Source organism: Labrus mixtus, chromosome 21 (genome assembly GCF_963584025.1).
Source record: "Labrus mixtus chromosome 21, fLabMix1.1, whole genome shotgun sequence".
NCBI classification, from domain to species: Eukaryota; Metazoa; Chordata; class Actinopteri; order Labriformes; family Labridae; genus Labrus; species Labrus mixtus.
The window spans coordinates 22820749-22834737 of record NC_083632.1 but is presented as its reverse complement, the minus strand read 5'-3'; the positions used below and the strand labels follow the sequence as shown (position 1 = coordinate 22834737).

The 13989-nt window shown below is 39.2% G+C and overlaps 3 protein-coding genes across 3 annotated transcripts; 1 reads left to right on the top strand and 2 right to left on the bottom strand.

Annotated features, from left to right (window-relative positions):
* Positions 1 to 1374: 1374 nt before the first annotated feature.
* si:dkey-220f10.4 (tubby protein homolog) lies at positions 1375 to 7542 on the bottom strand. The gene is made up of 12 exons (XM_061028565.1): positions 7068 to 7542; positions 6051 to 6210; positions 5737 to 5964; positions 5420 to 5548; positions 5171 to 5326; positions 4922 to 5082; positions 4645 to 4806; positions 4374 to 4486; positions 3156 to 3270; positions 2586 to 2684; positions 2311 to 2482; positions 1375 to 1858 (listed from the first exon to the last, which is right to left on the bottom strand). Exons 1-12 carry the CDS (start codon positions 7107 to 7109, stop codon positions 1725 to 1727), a joined length of 1671 nt encoding a protein of 556 aa, XP_060884548.1. The 5' UTR covers positions 7110 to 7542; the 3' UTR covers positions 1375 to 1724.
* Positions 7543 to 8133: 591 nt separating this feature from the next.
* cfap119 (cilia and flagella associated protein 119) lies at positions 8134 to 10467 on the top strand. Its single transcript, XM_061028586.1, has 9 exons — positions 8134 to 8336; positions 8552 to 8586; positions 8683 to 8748; positions 8852 to 9015; positions 9162 to 9232; positions 9326 to 9442; positions 9571 to 9649; positions 9928 to 10008; positions 10106 to 10467. Exons 1-9 carry the CDS (start codon positions 8319 to 8321, stop codon positions 10252 to 10254), a joined length of 780 nt encoding a protein of 259 aa, XP_060884569.1. The 5' UTR covers positions 8134 to 8318; the 3' UTR covers positions 10255 to 10467.
* Positions 10292 to 13929, bottom strand: phkg2 (phosphorylase kinase, gamma 2 (testis)). Its single transcript, XM_061028580.1, has 10 exons — positions 13712 to 13929; positions 13325 to 13436; positions 13065 to 13240; positions 12902 to 12956; positions 12723 to 12788; positions 12429 to 12592; positions 12220 to 12310; positions 11940 to 12093; positions 11714 to 11839; positions 10292 to 11295 (listed from the first exon to the last, which is right to left on the bottom strand). Exons 2-10 carry the CDS (start codon positions 13417 to 13419, stop codon positions 11050 to 11052), a joined length of 1173 nt encoding a protein of 390 aa, XP_060884563.1. The 5' UTR covers positions 13420 to 13436; positions 13712 to 13929; the 3' UTR covers positions 10292 to 11049.
* Between the last annotated feature and the right edge of the window lie 60 nt (positions 13930 to 13989).

The window sequence follows — 13989 nt, the reverse complement described above, 5'->3', positions numbered from 1 at the left end:
TGAGTTTATAAGATATTTAAAATAGAATTAAAATTGTGAGGGGCGTCGTATAGCCTATAGCGGGCCCATGTACAGAGGCAATAGTCCTCATCACAGCGCCGTGGGTTCGAATCCGTCCTCAGCCATTTGTTGCATGTCATCCCCTTCTCTCCCTTCTCAGCTGTCCTATCCACTAAAGGCAAAAATGGACACCAGTTTCATACCAGAACCCTAAATGTGCACATAAAACCATCCATGTAATATTCTTCATTATAATGGATTACTTTTTGAGTGGCCTAAATATCCCATTATAAACATTATAAAATAATCATTGGCATGGTAAGGGGTGTCCAGAGATGAGACAGTGGTTCACATAATTCTTTGTACATTTCATATGTTTGTCTATTGCACTGTGCTATGTGCAGAGCTACACACATACAAGGTTCTGCATTTAAATGTCTCCAAAGTGTAACCTTAGGCTTTTAATGACTTCAAATATTTGCCCTCAGTAATATGTCAGATGCAAACATTTAGGTTATTTTACATCAAACTCCAAAATTCACTTGTTATGCAACCGACGAGAAGGGTGTTGTGCAAAGTGTGGAGGGGTTCAGCCGTGTGTTGTGGTGATTCTGTGAATGATAATATCTGATGTGTCTTCCTCTGAGGTTTAGATTTTGTTGATTTGTTAACATGCACACTTCCCTGGCAGCAGTGTAGGGAGGTAAACATTTCATGAAGTAATCTGTCTTCAGTTTTGGTCAGGCCTTTTCAGTCTCATGTCGGTCTACTTGTGTTTTAAAGACACATTAGTTTGTTGCAGACACAGGTTTAAACGTTTACAATGCAATACTCACAAGACCCCATTTTTCAACATAACTATTTATGTCTAAAAGAGCATTTGAACAGGAAACGAGTGAAGAGCATTTTACCACGCAGACACTCATGTCATATGATGACTGAGGTCTCACATTAATTTGGGTTCATGCTTTCCAAAATATACTTTCACTCTGATCAACTTACTTCACCACAGAGTTATTTTTATTGAATGACTTTCTGTCTCCTCTGAGTATGAGCTTGTGTTGTGTGTGAACATGCTTAAGAGCACTATCCCGTTAGCTTGTTGTGTTAAAAGTGTTTATATTGTGCAAGAGCAAAAAACCCCGACAGGAGATTTGCAACGTGTTGCAGGTTCATCTGATTTAATAACTTAAATTTGTTTTTCACTACACTGATGAAATGATAGCAATAAGCTCGATATAGAACTTCAGGCCGTAAACACCAAGTTATCTGACTGATAGAGATCAGAAGCATTGGGTTGGGTTTGACTGAGTTATCAGGAAACATGCAGTCTCTGTATAATCTAATAGAACAAAACATACTCATGTAAAAACCTTATATTATTACATTTTAATATGACACTGGAAGTGTTTACAGGCTTACAAGATTTGAATTGCACGGTTCCTTTACACATCTGGCATTTATAAAAAAAAAGAAAGCGCATTGGAATAACCATTATGACTGCTTCCACTTCAATAATTCTGCTGTTAATTAAATAATGCACCTATAAAACATGTGCTTTAAAATCTAGCTCTCTGAATACAAAGTGATTTAATGCACCAGGTTACAAAACATTTTTAAAAAATGATCCTGTGGGATGTTATGGGTTTAGATTAATTTTTAAATCCACGTTTCTTTCTTGATCGTGGATCCAGTGAAGCACTTGAGGCGCACACCAGCACCGCTCACTCACACGCCAGTTTACCATCGAACGACGACAGGGTGATGGTGAAGGCTTGCAGGGCACACAGGGGGAAGCTGTAGTCCATGGAGAAGACGTCCTCTGCTACACGGCCGAACTGCATCACTATGTAGTCCTCTGGAAAAGAGAGAGTTTCAAAATGAATACAAAGCAGACTTTTTCCCCCTGGTAAAACAGAAATAATAATAATAATAATAATTTATCCTTTATTAAAATTATTTAAAAAAGGGGGAAATTCAGTTTTTTATTCCTGTTTAATGAATATGCTACACAAACATAGGCCAAAATACACAGACATGCACAAACAGGATCCTGTGAACATGCACTAATGGAGAGGTCACAGAGTGTGGGGGCTGCCCACAGCGAGTGCTCCAGAGCGGTTTTGGGGTTAGGTGCCTTGCTCAAGGGCACCTCAGCAGTGCTCAGGAAGTGGACTGGCACCTCTCCAGCTACCAGACCAATTTCCGGACTTGGTCTATGCTGGGACTTGAGCCGGTAACCCTCCGATTCCCAACCCAAGTCGCTACAGACTGAGCTACCTCCGCCCCAGTAAAGCAGTGACATTGTACCGTTGTCAGGGTGGATGATCTGGAAGTTTTTGACGGAGGCCTGGGTGACACGTCCATGGAAGTTAAGCACATACGACTGGGTCTGTTCGTTCCAGCTCGGGGATTTGTTCACCAGTGTGACCAGTTTCTCCGTGTTGTTGTTGGCATGGCGGACCAATAGAGTCTCAAGTTCCTTCAATAGAGTCATGAGAGAAGTCAGGTCCTCTGATCTATTTCACACCAAATCTACATCAAAAACTGTTTTTTTTAATTGAAGGCTTTTGTTGCAGACGTACATTTTTTGGATGAATGGACACTCTTTCGTCGTTCTCCAACATACCAGGGATGATCACAGTCATTTTTCTTGGACCTTTAAAGCCCAGCACATTCGTCTCCTGCAGCACAAAACATTTTTTTGCACAGGGTTTGTCTTTATATACAGTGTTATACAAGTGCAGCGCTGATATAAGACAAGTGGACCATGGCTCTTGGTTTGAAAAGTGAAGACAATGTGAAATGCCTTGAACCTGCATTACTTCTCATGACCAGCAGGGGGCCACTGCACTGGCTGCAAAAGAAGATTTTAACCAAATAATAAGAAACTTCACCCACTTCTCAGCTGGTATGTTACCTCAGTTAAGATTTATTTTAAGACTTTTTAAATGTTCAATCTCAATCAGTCTTTATCAACTGAGCATGATGTTAATTTAGTAAAGTAGGCTCCATTTAAATGACACATTTGACAATAAAACTGATTTTAGTGCATGGCTACTACCTATTGAAATAGCCATGTATATCTACCATTCTGGTTTCAACAAAACATGTGAAAAAATGTGAAAATGGAGGTTCATGACGTCTGAACTTACATAGCAAATTGCTGCCAGTTCTTGCCGCACTGTTTCACACTCTTTGACGAAAGGTTTTTTCTCAGGGTTTTCACCGCCATCATAGACCGTGAACTTTGTACCCAGAACATTGGACCTGAAACAAAAGAGTCTTATCAGATACATGATCGGAGAGCAGCTATTTCAGATCAAGGTGAGAGAAGACAACAGCAACAGTGTTTGGGTGCATTCAGATCCATATAAAATTATGACACATGAAGGGGTTGTTGAGGGGATTAAACATGTAAAATAAAGATGGGAAATGTTTGTCCATGTTTATTAAGAGCATCTTTTTGACGTTTGGACCTCAGACGGTACAAAACATGGGACAGAAAAAAGAAACAAATGTGTTTTAAAAGTGCTTCATAGACTTTATGACACATTTTTTACTCAGGCACAAAATCAAAACCCATTGAAAAAGGCTCTGGGACACTTTTGGGTTCTGACCCACCAGTTGAAAACCACTGATTTAGAGCCATTATAGTGAACCCTTCTTCATTATTTCTTCTCCCTGTACTTGCAATAAATTCTCATTTCCCATAATTCTCTGCATCATCAAACATATAGGTGTAGTATTATAATTAATTCTGGAGAACAAATGTAATATGGAAATATTTCACTGTGCATGTACAATGCAGCTTTGTGTACATCTGGGAGTAAAATGTAAAAGTAAAAATGGGGCCTGGATATTTAAATTAATCTAATTATGGCACAAAAAGAGTTAACAACCGGAGGGGCGAACATATAGAGCATCTCTAGTTTTTCTTTTTTTTTTTCTCCGTAGTCTGCTGATTTAAGGGAAGGTGTGTGACTAACTGCACCTGTGAGGTGACGTTAATACTATTAATGATGGCTTCATTCCAATTCCCTTGTTTTAGTGACAACTGGTGTTGGTATTAAGCATGCTGCCTAATTAGTACGGCTTACTGAGGCACTCACATGGGACAAAGCCTCTGTTAGTGTTTTTACACTACAACAGTTTGTTCCCTGCTATCATGAGTCATAATGTCACCTGTTTAGTGTGACGATAATGTTTTATGAAACATGACCTAAGGGGTTTTAACAATGAGACATCAGAGAATTTGCCTCAAAGAGAAGCTGTGTATTTAAAAAAAAAAAAAAAGAAGCACCAACATGGTCTTCATTAAAAAGAAGTGATTTATTGTTATTTTACTGGTAAGACATAAGAGAGAGTTGTACCTCAGTTTTCCTATGTAGCAGTTTGTGTCTCTGGACAGATCTGTTGCATCAGTGGAGATGAGATAGTTGGACGTTTTGCACTTTTTTCTTTTTCTGCCCGCCATTAGAAACACCTTGATGGTGCAAAAAAATTAAATGTTGGTTCAGATATTAGACGGAGAATGAAGAGAATTTTGGAAGACATATGAAAGGTAAAGAAAATAGGGTCATTTCTTCAGGGCTAAAAATCCATGTTACACAAAGATGAATGATGTTTTGTAAAAGTACCAACCCTCTTGCCGTCCTCCTTCTCCATGTGCAGGTAGTATGTAGGGTAAATGCCCTTCTCCATGCCCCTCCGGTCCCTGGTGACCCTGCACTGGATTGTCATGTCTCTGGGGGCCGGGCGCAAAGCAAACTTCTCCAGATCTTCCACTGACATTGGAGATGTTGACTTTAATAAGAAAGAGTGAGAAGCACTTCAGCAAATTCTGTCATCTCTGTGACAAATTCATTATTTTTTTGTACAATAAACTAAACAGCTTGCATTATTTTTTTCAATGTCTCACCCTTTCATAAGATTCACTCCCTGAGGATGAATTCTCTCTGTAGTTGGAGTTAAGAGACGCTAGACTCTGTGCATTTTTCTCTGATTTGTTTGCTTTCTTTTCCTTCTTCTCCTTTCCCTCGAAGTCTTCGTCTTTGCTCTCATCACTTATTTGGCACCGGGCTGGGGGAAAAAAAAGACACAAGCAAACATTATTCTTCGTTCACAGCAGCTTCACAGTGCTGCTGATGATACACTGATTTCCCCTTACTTGTGTTAAGTTGTTTCTTCCTCTTAGGCGATTGAGGGACTAGCTTCCGGGACCCTTGTTCCTCTTCATCGTCACTTCCGTCCTGTTTGTTCTCCTTTGAACTGCTTGATGCCTCCACCTCTGCCTCCTGGTTTGAAGACTCATTTAAGTGCTTCTCTGAAAAAAGAAGAACATTTATTATTACGTGTACAAATTCAAATGAATGTGAGGTGGATGCATGTTAAAGATAAACATTGATCATGGTTGTACTTTTGCGCTCTTGTTTTGTCGTCTTGCTCGTCTTCTGTTGGTCGCCAGGTTCCTTCACTTTTTCTTTTTTCTTAGTTTTTTTCTCCTTGCAGTCTTTTTCTGTCTCTTTTTCCTCAATCTGTTCGATCTCTGAAAAAGAATTGAATTCCCGATGAATCACTTCATTCAATGTGATAATTTTAAGACAACACACATTATGCACAAACACATGCTGAGACTGAGATCTGTAGGGACTTTAAGGGTAAATGTAATCTTGCCATTTTCATACGCACAAAAAGTAATTAAAAAACAGACAGCTTTACAATACTTTGACTTACGTTTGGCCTTTTCTTTTTTCACTTCTTTCTTCTTTGTTTTTGTCCCCTGTGTTTGAGCATCATTCTCCACCCCACTCTTCACCTCCGGCTCTTCCACCTCCAAATTCATTTTCTTTGGAGAGACAAGCTTTTCTGAAGGCAGCCCATCTACTGGCGGGCTCGCTGTGATGTCGCATTCACCCAGCGTGATCTCATCCAATGGGTTATCATGGGCATGTTCAACTTGATCTACAAGAAAAAAATATTCAAGGACTTAGAAAAGACATATTGTAAGACACAGAGGGGATAGGATAATGAATCACTCTCATACTCACCGGTCAGGGAAGTGTTGCTCAGGGATTGGCTGATGAGCAGGGGGGTTTCATCAGAGCGGGCAGCTTTTTGTTTCCTGTTCTTTTGTCGAGCATCTCGATTTGCTACCACCATCTGAGAATCAGCCCTCTTCTTCTGTTGCTTTTTCATCAGAAGGGTGCGCTGTGGATGAATTATGTATCAGAACTCATCATTAAATGTAGAGATAATGACACACATCAATACTCTAATTCTGTATCCAGCAAACTTAAGCTCAAGCTAGAAAAAAAGTCACTTTTTTTACATGTTCAATATGTAATATTTCCACTCTCAGGTCATATTTGTTCACAGCATATTGTATGATAGGTAACCGGCTGTGCAGAAGTGTAAGAGGGGAATTTCACAAAATATGATGATATAGTGTTTGTTTTATTCATACTGTAGGCCTATATTATATTTGAAAAAACTCACCAATATGGTATCCCGTTATTTAACATAAAAGGGAGATTAGGCTATTTAATGTTAATTTGGAAAGTATTCATTTAAGTTTATAGTACTATTATGTTTAAGCTCATGTTTATACAGTTTGAGTCCCCTCCATACCAGATTATATGTTTTACAGCAAAAAAACATGACGCACATGATGTGGGCCTTAAGATTGCAAAAGCCACTATTAGCACTTAGATCTTATCCTTCTGGTTATAAGTAGAAGGTATTCATATAGGCTACTTCAGCAGAAAGCAGACTGACTTCCTAACAGCAGGTGGTTCTGACACACATTGACCTTATTAGGCTCAAGAAGGCTCAGTTTTAAACACTTGTGACCTAATTAAAGAAAAAGAAGTTTCATGCTATTCTCCACTGCTTAGGGATTTGATCATCTATTGTCCTAATAAAATAACAGCTTTAAACCCCGGTCTGCTTGATCTAATAGAATTTGAAATGCTTGATAATTATAAGAGCAGTTACAAAAATATCTAATAATCTAGTCTATTTCTTGTGCAAATAACATCCAATACTCAAAATCCTTGTTTATTTACCTGGTTGTCCAGCTTCTGTTGTCGTATATCAGGCTCCTCCATGTCTGGAAAATTACTCTCTGATCAATTCAAAGGAATAAGTAGAAAACTGAATATATTTAAAACAACTGGTGAAATCCAGTCAAACGAGATGCAAGAAATGGTTCTGTTTGAGAAATAAAAGCGCAATTAAATATGTTAGCGGGTGTGTGATTGCGGCACCCTGCTCCATCTGACAGTCTATCCACCTGCATGCAGCAGAAGGCAAAGTGGATTAAAAGGGGATAATGTTCTTAAACTGCGCCGCACAGCTCAGCCAGTGCAGACAAGTAGTCTCGAGAGTAAGGCCAGCTTTCCATGACTGCTTTATGGAGATGCTACGGCCTCATTTGTTACAGTTGAAACGTGAGACAATAGAAAGAGGAAAGTGATGCCATGCTCCTGTCACTACATTCACCAAGTCGTCTGCATCACTTACCAAGACGTGAGAAGGCGAAGTCGCCACGGTCACCAGAAGTTGCCATAAATCTTCGGGCAGGAAGATTTTAAAAAAATGTATGCCTTTAAAATTAGCACACAAAAGTGTGACTTTAAAATGAGCAATAAGTGTTCCTCAAGAAAATAAAAACAAAAACAAACGCTCGTATCGATGGGCCGCTCATCCCGGTTTATCTCGTTGCCATGGATACCGCTACCCTTCCAGTGCATAGGCTAATGATGGATAAATTCAAAATAGCCAAGCTGATATCCCTGGGTCTTTGATCACATAAATGTAATCATTCATGTAACTATTATCAATACGTCTGCATAGCAGAGCTTGCCTCCTTGTAAGTTAGGCCTTAGTATATTTTAGGATGGTGTGTTTTTGTTTTTCAGTGCTTATAGGTGTTCAAATGAAGAGTTCAGATATTCAAATTAAATGTGTGTGTTGCTGAGTTATCCTACATGATGAGTATACATTAGTTTATTGATTATTTTGTATTGTAGGCTCTATAAATGCTGCACAGAATGATGTACAATCATAGTGTACAATGCGCTGAACAGGAAAAAGGGGCGGGTCTACACTGTTGCTATGATACAAGTGAGGAAGCCAAACACGAAGTGACTGAAGTCAGTTTTGGTCAATGTAAGGTTTGGCATAACACTTTTCAAAGCTTGAAAGATAAATCATAACTATTGTCTTTTTAACGTCATGATTTCGACAGGTTAAATGAAATAGATAAACACTTGGTTTTCAGCTGTGAACTTCTGCTGTTTGCTCGATTCATAGAAATGGATACGCCAGTGAAGGTAGGTTACAAATTTGGTACGATTCACAAAACCAAGTTGTGTTTTTACCATAGACTGTAAATATTACGTATTTTTTTACGTAGCCCATATAAAGTATTATGTATTAACTTTATCATAGGCCTACTAAAAATATAGGCTACATAACACTTGCTACCTCTTAGCCTAGCATTTAAACATGTTACCTTAGTTGTAAAACAAGCATTGTTTTTCTGTAGGTACCTCGGGCCCTGAAAGCTGAAGTGATGCTATGGTGAGAGAGGTCATTTCCATTTTGATACTTGCCGCTTTTCTATGTCTTGACTAAGTATGATATCTGGCCTTGAATATATTTTCTGGGTGGTTTCAGGACAGATGTAAGCTACCATGACATGGAGCAGATAGATAAGATGCACTCCCTTCCTGAACTGGAGAGGTTTCTGCACCTTTTTAATGACCACATTATATATAAATATCTCTTCTTAAACAGAATCACACACAGAGCTTATATATGACTCTCCTACCCTCTCCTGTGTTAGTACTTTATGCAGTGTGCTTGGAGTTGACCTCCCTGAACCGAAAAGAGGAGTTCTGCTCGAGTTGTATGTCCACACTGTGCTTTTTTGCAGAGAGAGCAGGTTCAACAAAGAACAAACCTCTGCTCTCTTGTCCATCATGAAGTCTGTTCATGAGGCTAACATAGGTAAGTAAAGTCACATTATCATCACTGTCAAGTAGTTAGAGGTCCCACCTTCTGTTGCTGGACAAATATAACAGTTTTTTTCCCAAACAACTTGTTTAATTGTTCGCCAATTATTTAGCTAAACTGTTTGTGCTGTTTTCTTGCAGAGACTCCGCTCAACAACATAGACCAGAGCTTCAAATACTGCAAGGAGCTACTTCTCTGTCACTCAGTCAGGGTCTGTTATACAAATAGTTTCTGTTTTTTCCTCACATCATTTATTATGCATACATCACATATAAGTCATGTTCTGTGTATTTGCCCACTTCAGCGACCTCCTTATAGTATCAACCTCTTCGGCCCTGAGGAGGGGAGCTCTATCTTGAAGTACTTCTATGAAAGCTACGTGAGGTACTACAAACTCTATAAATATATCTTTACACCACAGGTACGTTTAAAAAGAAACTCTGCTCTAATTGTTCAAGCAATTTCTGCTAGCATTTGTTTTACTTTTAATTTATACCTGTGAATAATACAGAGAGAGTAATGAAGAACTCTGTGAATTTATTTTCAAAGGTAAAACTTGATTTGTCTTTGACTTACTCTGTGAGCCCAAACCACGATGAACCTACTGTGGAGGATTCTTCTTCTCCAGGTTAAGATTACAGGGTATCATAAGGTTTGATGACATGGGAAAATCCACTATTCTTTTTTCCCCATGCAACGGAATACAATAAGAGTAATGTCAAATTTACTGAAAAAATATAAATTTTGTGTTAGAAAAACATCTTTCAAAATCCTTGCAGTGTAAAACTTTAACGACCTTCTTCAATTTGATGTTATGTGGAAAAAAAAAAAAAGTATAATCTTGGCATTTAGATTACAATATTACTACTTTTCTTCCATCTGATGTTGAAAATGTGCTTGGAGCAGAGGCAGAAGTTGAACCAAAGACAGACAGCTCCTCAGATACGCAGGAGACAACCACTGCAGAACCGAAGGACACCACACTGGGTAAGATCACATATTTAAAAAGGAGTGAGGGAATACATTACTCAAGTCAAATTCACCTCCAATGGTGATTGTTACGGCTTTATTTTCTCAATTCCAGGTTCAAAATGGGAGCTGAAGGCACTGATAGAGAAAGAGATCAAAGAGCAGATGATGATTGTGTCAGGACAACTTGAACTGCACGTGAAAGGAATCACGCATCAGCACAACAGTGATTCTCCAGAGCCCAAAAACAAGGGCAACAAATAATAACACTTCAAATAAGTACTCAAACAGAGCAAGACGATTCAAATGCAAATGTTGGATTTATTGTTAATATATCTTTTTCAACACCATAAGTACATACATCTGCTTTTCTACAATTAGGCACTTTCAGGAAAGTGCAACTTCTTTAACTAAAACATAGACAGAGTAGGGAATGGTGTTGGTTAGTTTTAATAGGAAATATATTCACCAATGGACTTCACAGTTAATGTAGGTAGATTTTCTCTATAGAAGAATGTCTGCATGCACGACAGGTACTGGATTCTCTTCCAAAAAGCTCTCAGAAAAGACTGTACTTGATCGTTTCACACAAATCCTGCAGTGCTAGTTTGTAGTGGAATATCTTTAAATCACCTTGTTACAACAAAAGTGTGTGTTAAATATGACTCACAGTGCACTTGAACCACACAGTGATCAGAGACAGAATAACATCCTCTCCCCAACTGACCATCAAAATGAAAATCCTAAATATACAAAAAGTACATGTATGTTATGCGTTTTATCAAATGATTGTGCAATATGTTCTCTGCAGCAAACACGGTGACCTGACAAGACTTTTAACAGTCACAAACTTGGATCAAAGAGCAGATAAGGAGGTTAAGTTGTGCATGCTTAATGTAAACTAAACCACAGTGCACATTAAGGCATACAGACGTCTCAATCCCTGAAGTCCTCTCCTTAAATTAAACACAGTAATGTTACAAGACAAACACTTACATGACTGCACATGCTGATGTTTAAATAAAATAAATCAAGGTTATTGGGAAAGAGGTGGACCTTCTATGTCTCAAAGTCCTCCAGGCCCAGCAGCACGATCTTAGCTGTGTTCTGGAAGAGAGCGGCTCGGTTCTGCTGCTCCCCTTTCTTCACCCAGTGCCCGTAGATCCGGAAGGCACACCCGTCGATGAGTTTGCGGACGCCACGAAGGGAGTACGGGTCTCTGGCCAACACCTCCCGAGTGAGCGGCCGAGCCCTGCGGTACTTACTATACATCCTGATACAGGCCAGAACACTCACGATCAACACCTGAGGAGAGAGGACATCAACAAAGAGGAGAATATTCAGAATAATAATTGCTTCATATATTGTTGAATAGTCTTTCATTTCATTTTCAGAATCAGAATTAGAATCGGGGTTTATTGCCAAGTACATTCACACATACAAGGAATTTGACTTGGTGTATTGGTGCTAAACAATTAACAAGGAAATAAAGCAGAACTAGCAACAACTTAAATAATACAGTATAAGAAGATATTACAATATATAAAATAGAATTTAAAAATGTCAAATATAAAATATAAAAAACACAAAATGTACAAAAGGTGAAATGTAGGAGCTGTGCAGTGGACTATGAGAAAAAAGAAAAAAAATCTTAGTGTGTGTGTAACTACTCACAGAGTGCATTTAAATTAGCTCCCACAAAAAAGTTAACATTGTTACTCACCCTGAAAGTCTTTCTTGGACTGAAGAGCCGCACGTCCTCCTTCTGGTACTGTCTGAAGAATGGATGCGCTAAGGCTTGCTCTGCGGTGAGACGGACCGCTGGTTCCACCACCAGCAGCCTGGATATCTGAGCAGCAGAGAACAGCTGTTAAAACTGACTTTGTAATGTGTTTAATAACATGTTAATAAATGAGTTAAAATGAACCTCTAAGGTGAATCTGTCATACCAGATCTTTTACAGTGTCAGAGCGGTCGTCCCACTCTGGGGAGCTGAACTGATAGCGGCCCTCCATGATCTTCCTCAGCATCAGCATCTGTTTACGATGCCAGAATGGCGGTGAGCCGGCCAATAAGGTGAAAAGGATCACACCACAGGCCCAGCTTTTTTAAAACATGCATGAAAACATGAGCAACAATTAGAAATACTATAAGGAAAATGATTTGTAATTACGTACTGATACATTGTAAACGTTACATCAGGTAAATGTTGTAGAGAGGAGCACTCACAGATCGACCTCTTTACTGTAGCCGGGGTGCACATCATCCATTGAACACTTCAGAATCTCAGGGGCCAAATAACCGGGTGTGCCACAAAGCTCTGTTTTTCAACAAAATAGAAAACAGATTGTTTCCATACTCTCTTCTAATAACTAACATACATCAACATATCATTAACATTCAGCACCAGTCAGAGGTTTGATTTTGAACAACAGTACCTCTAAGTTTCTCTCCAGGTTCTAACTGCACTGAGAAACCAAAGTCAGACAGTTTGAGGTGTCCATGATCGTCCAGGAGAATATTCTCAGGCTTTAAATCCCGATGGATGATGTTGAGTGAGTGGAGGTACTGCACGGCCTCCAGCAGCGCTCGAACCATGCTCCTGGAGAGCGTTTTCACAAAATGCATTCATTTATTACACAGCTGTTTTAAAACGAGTTAGTAATGTGTTACCCATACTCAAAATGCTGAAAATGTAGACAAGCTGATGGGATGGGGATGCTGTCGCTCACCTTGTTTCCTTCTCACTCAATGTAACTTTTTCTGTGAGGTAGTCAAACAGCTCTCCACGCCTCATCCTGATAGCAAAGGAAAAAAAGACATTGATAACCTCCAATATTATAATTAATAATGACATTTACATTTTATGCAGGCACAATTAAGATCATTGTATTTTTGTTTCAATACTCACAAGTCAAACACCAAAAATATGAATGTTGTGGACTCATAGGAATCAATAAGAGTAACTACAAGGGAGGAATCAACAAGACATGAAACAGTTTTAGCACTTTTGAATCTCCACGAGCATAAAGGTTAATTGTCTTGCGGTCTAAAAGAGCAGAATTCCAACATACTGATTGAGGAGTGTCCCTTCACCATGTTGAGGACTTGGATCTCTTTAAGCGTAGAGGTCTTCACCTCCTCCAGCTGCTGAGCAGTCATCTTCTCCGCTGTGATTTCAATTATCTTTACTGCCAGCTCCTGGCCTGTGTGTCTGTGCACACACCTGCGCACCACACTACTCACACCCCTGAGAGAGCACACAGTACATTAAGAATACAGCATGTTTATTTTATCACAGTAAAAAGAGGAGATTCCTTGCTGCAGGACTCACCTGCCAATCACCTCCTTGGGGTCATATTTCTGGTAGAACTCCTTTGCCCCCACCCAGTCTGGCAGCTCATCTCCAACAACGATGTCCTTAGTCATTATGATAGCAGTTAAATCTATAAAAAAACTAAATATGTTCAGTCGAACTTTTATACAGCATGTTGTGTAACAGGAACTACTAGCCAACATTTATGAGGAAGTGTTGTGTTTTGCCTACTGCGACATAAATTAGCAGATTATTTTAGAAATGTATTTGCTTCCTAAATATCTTCAACCTTTAAATTGAAATTAACAAAATCGACCATGTTCCATCATGACAGCTAACTTAGCTGTGTCTTTTATTTGGCCTTGCTGCAGCAGCAGGTTCACTGACCGTAAGGAAGCTACTCACCATGTGTGCAATCAAGAAGAGAGAAGAGGAAGACGGCGAATAAGGAATCAGTCAATATGCGCCATCTTAGTTAAAAGTTTCTATCGTGAAGCCATAACTGTGGCGACAGTACTTAGAGATAGTAAACAACTATGTTAACAGCCGTTAGCAAGCACCGGAGATCTGTTTACATTCTGCTCACATTCCTGGAAACAGCTTGTGGACTGTTACTGTAGCGTATTACTGCCCCCATGAGGCTGGAGTAAAGACTGCAGATTAAAAAAATATATAATTTAAAG

Coding starts and splice junctions, on each gene's coding strand:
- phkg2 (XM_061028580.1), bottom strand. CDS start 13,419: ATGACTAAGGACATCGTTGTTGGAGATGAGCTGCCAGACTGGGTGGGG. Junction 12,957..13,064: donor GAAGGGACACTCCTCAATCA/GTATGTTGGAAT, acceptor CCTCCCTTGTAG/TTACTCTTATTGATTCCTAT. Junction 12,094..12,219: donor TACAGTAAAGAGGTCGATCT/GTGAGTGCTCCT, acceptor GTTTTAAAAAAG/CTGGGCCTGTGGTGTGATCC.
- cfap119 (XM_061028586.1), top strand. Junction 9,016..9,161: donor TGTTCATGAGGCTAACATAG/GTAAGTAAAGTC, acceptor GTTTTCTTGCAG/AGACTCCGCTCAACAACATA. Junction 10,009..10,105: donor ACCGAAGGACACCACACTGG/GTAAGATCACAT, acceptor TCTCAATTCCAG/GTTCAAAATGGGAGCTGAAG.
- si:dkey-220f10.4 (XM_061028565.1), bottom strand. CDS start 7,109: ATGGAGGAGCCTGATATACGACAACAGAAGCTGGACAACCAG. Junction 6,211..7,067: donor AACAGAAGCTGGACAACCAG/GTAAATAAACAA, acceptor ATTCATCCACAG/CGCACCCTTCTGATGAAAAA. Junction 1,859..2,310: donor GATCATCCACCCTGACAACG/GTACAATGTCAC, acceptor TCTCTTTTCCAG/AGGACTACATAGTGATGCAG.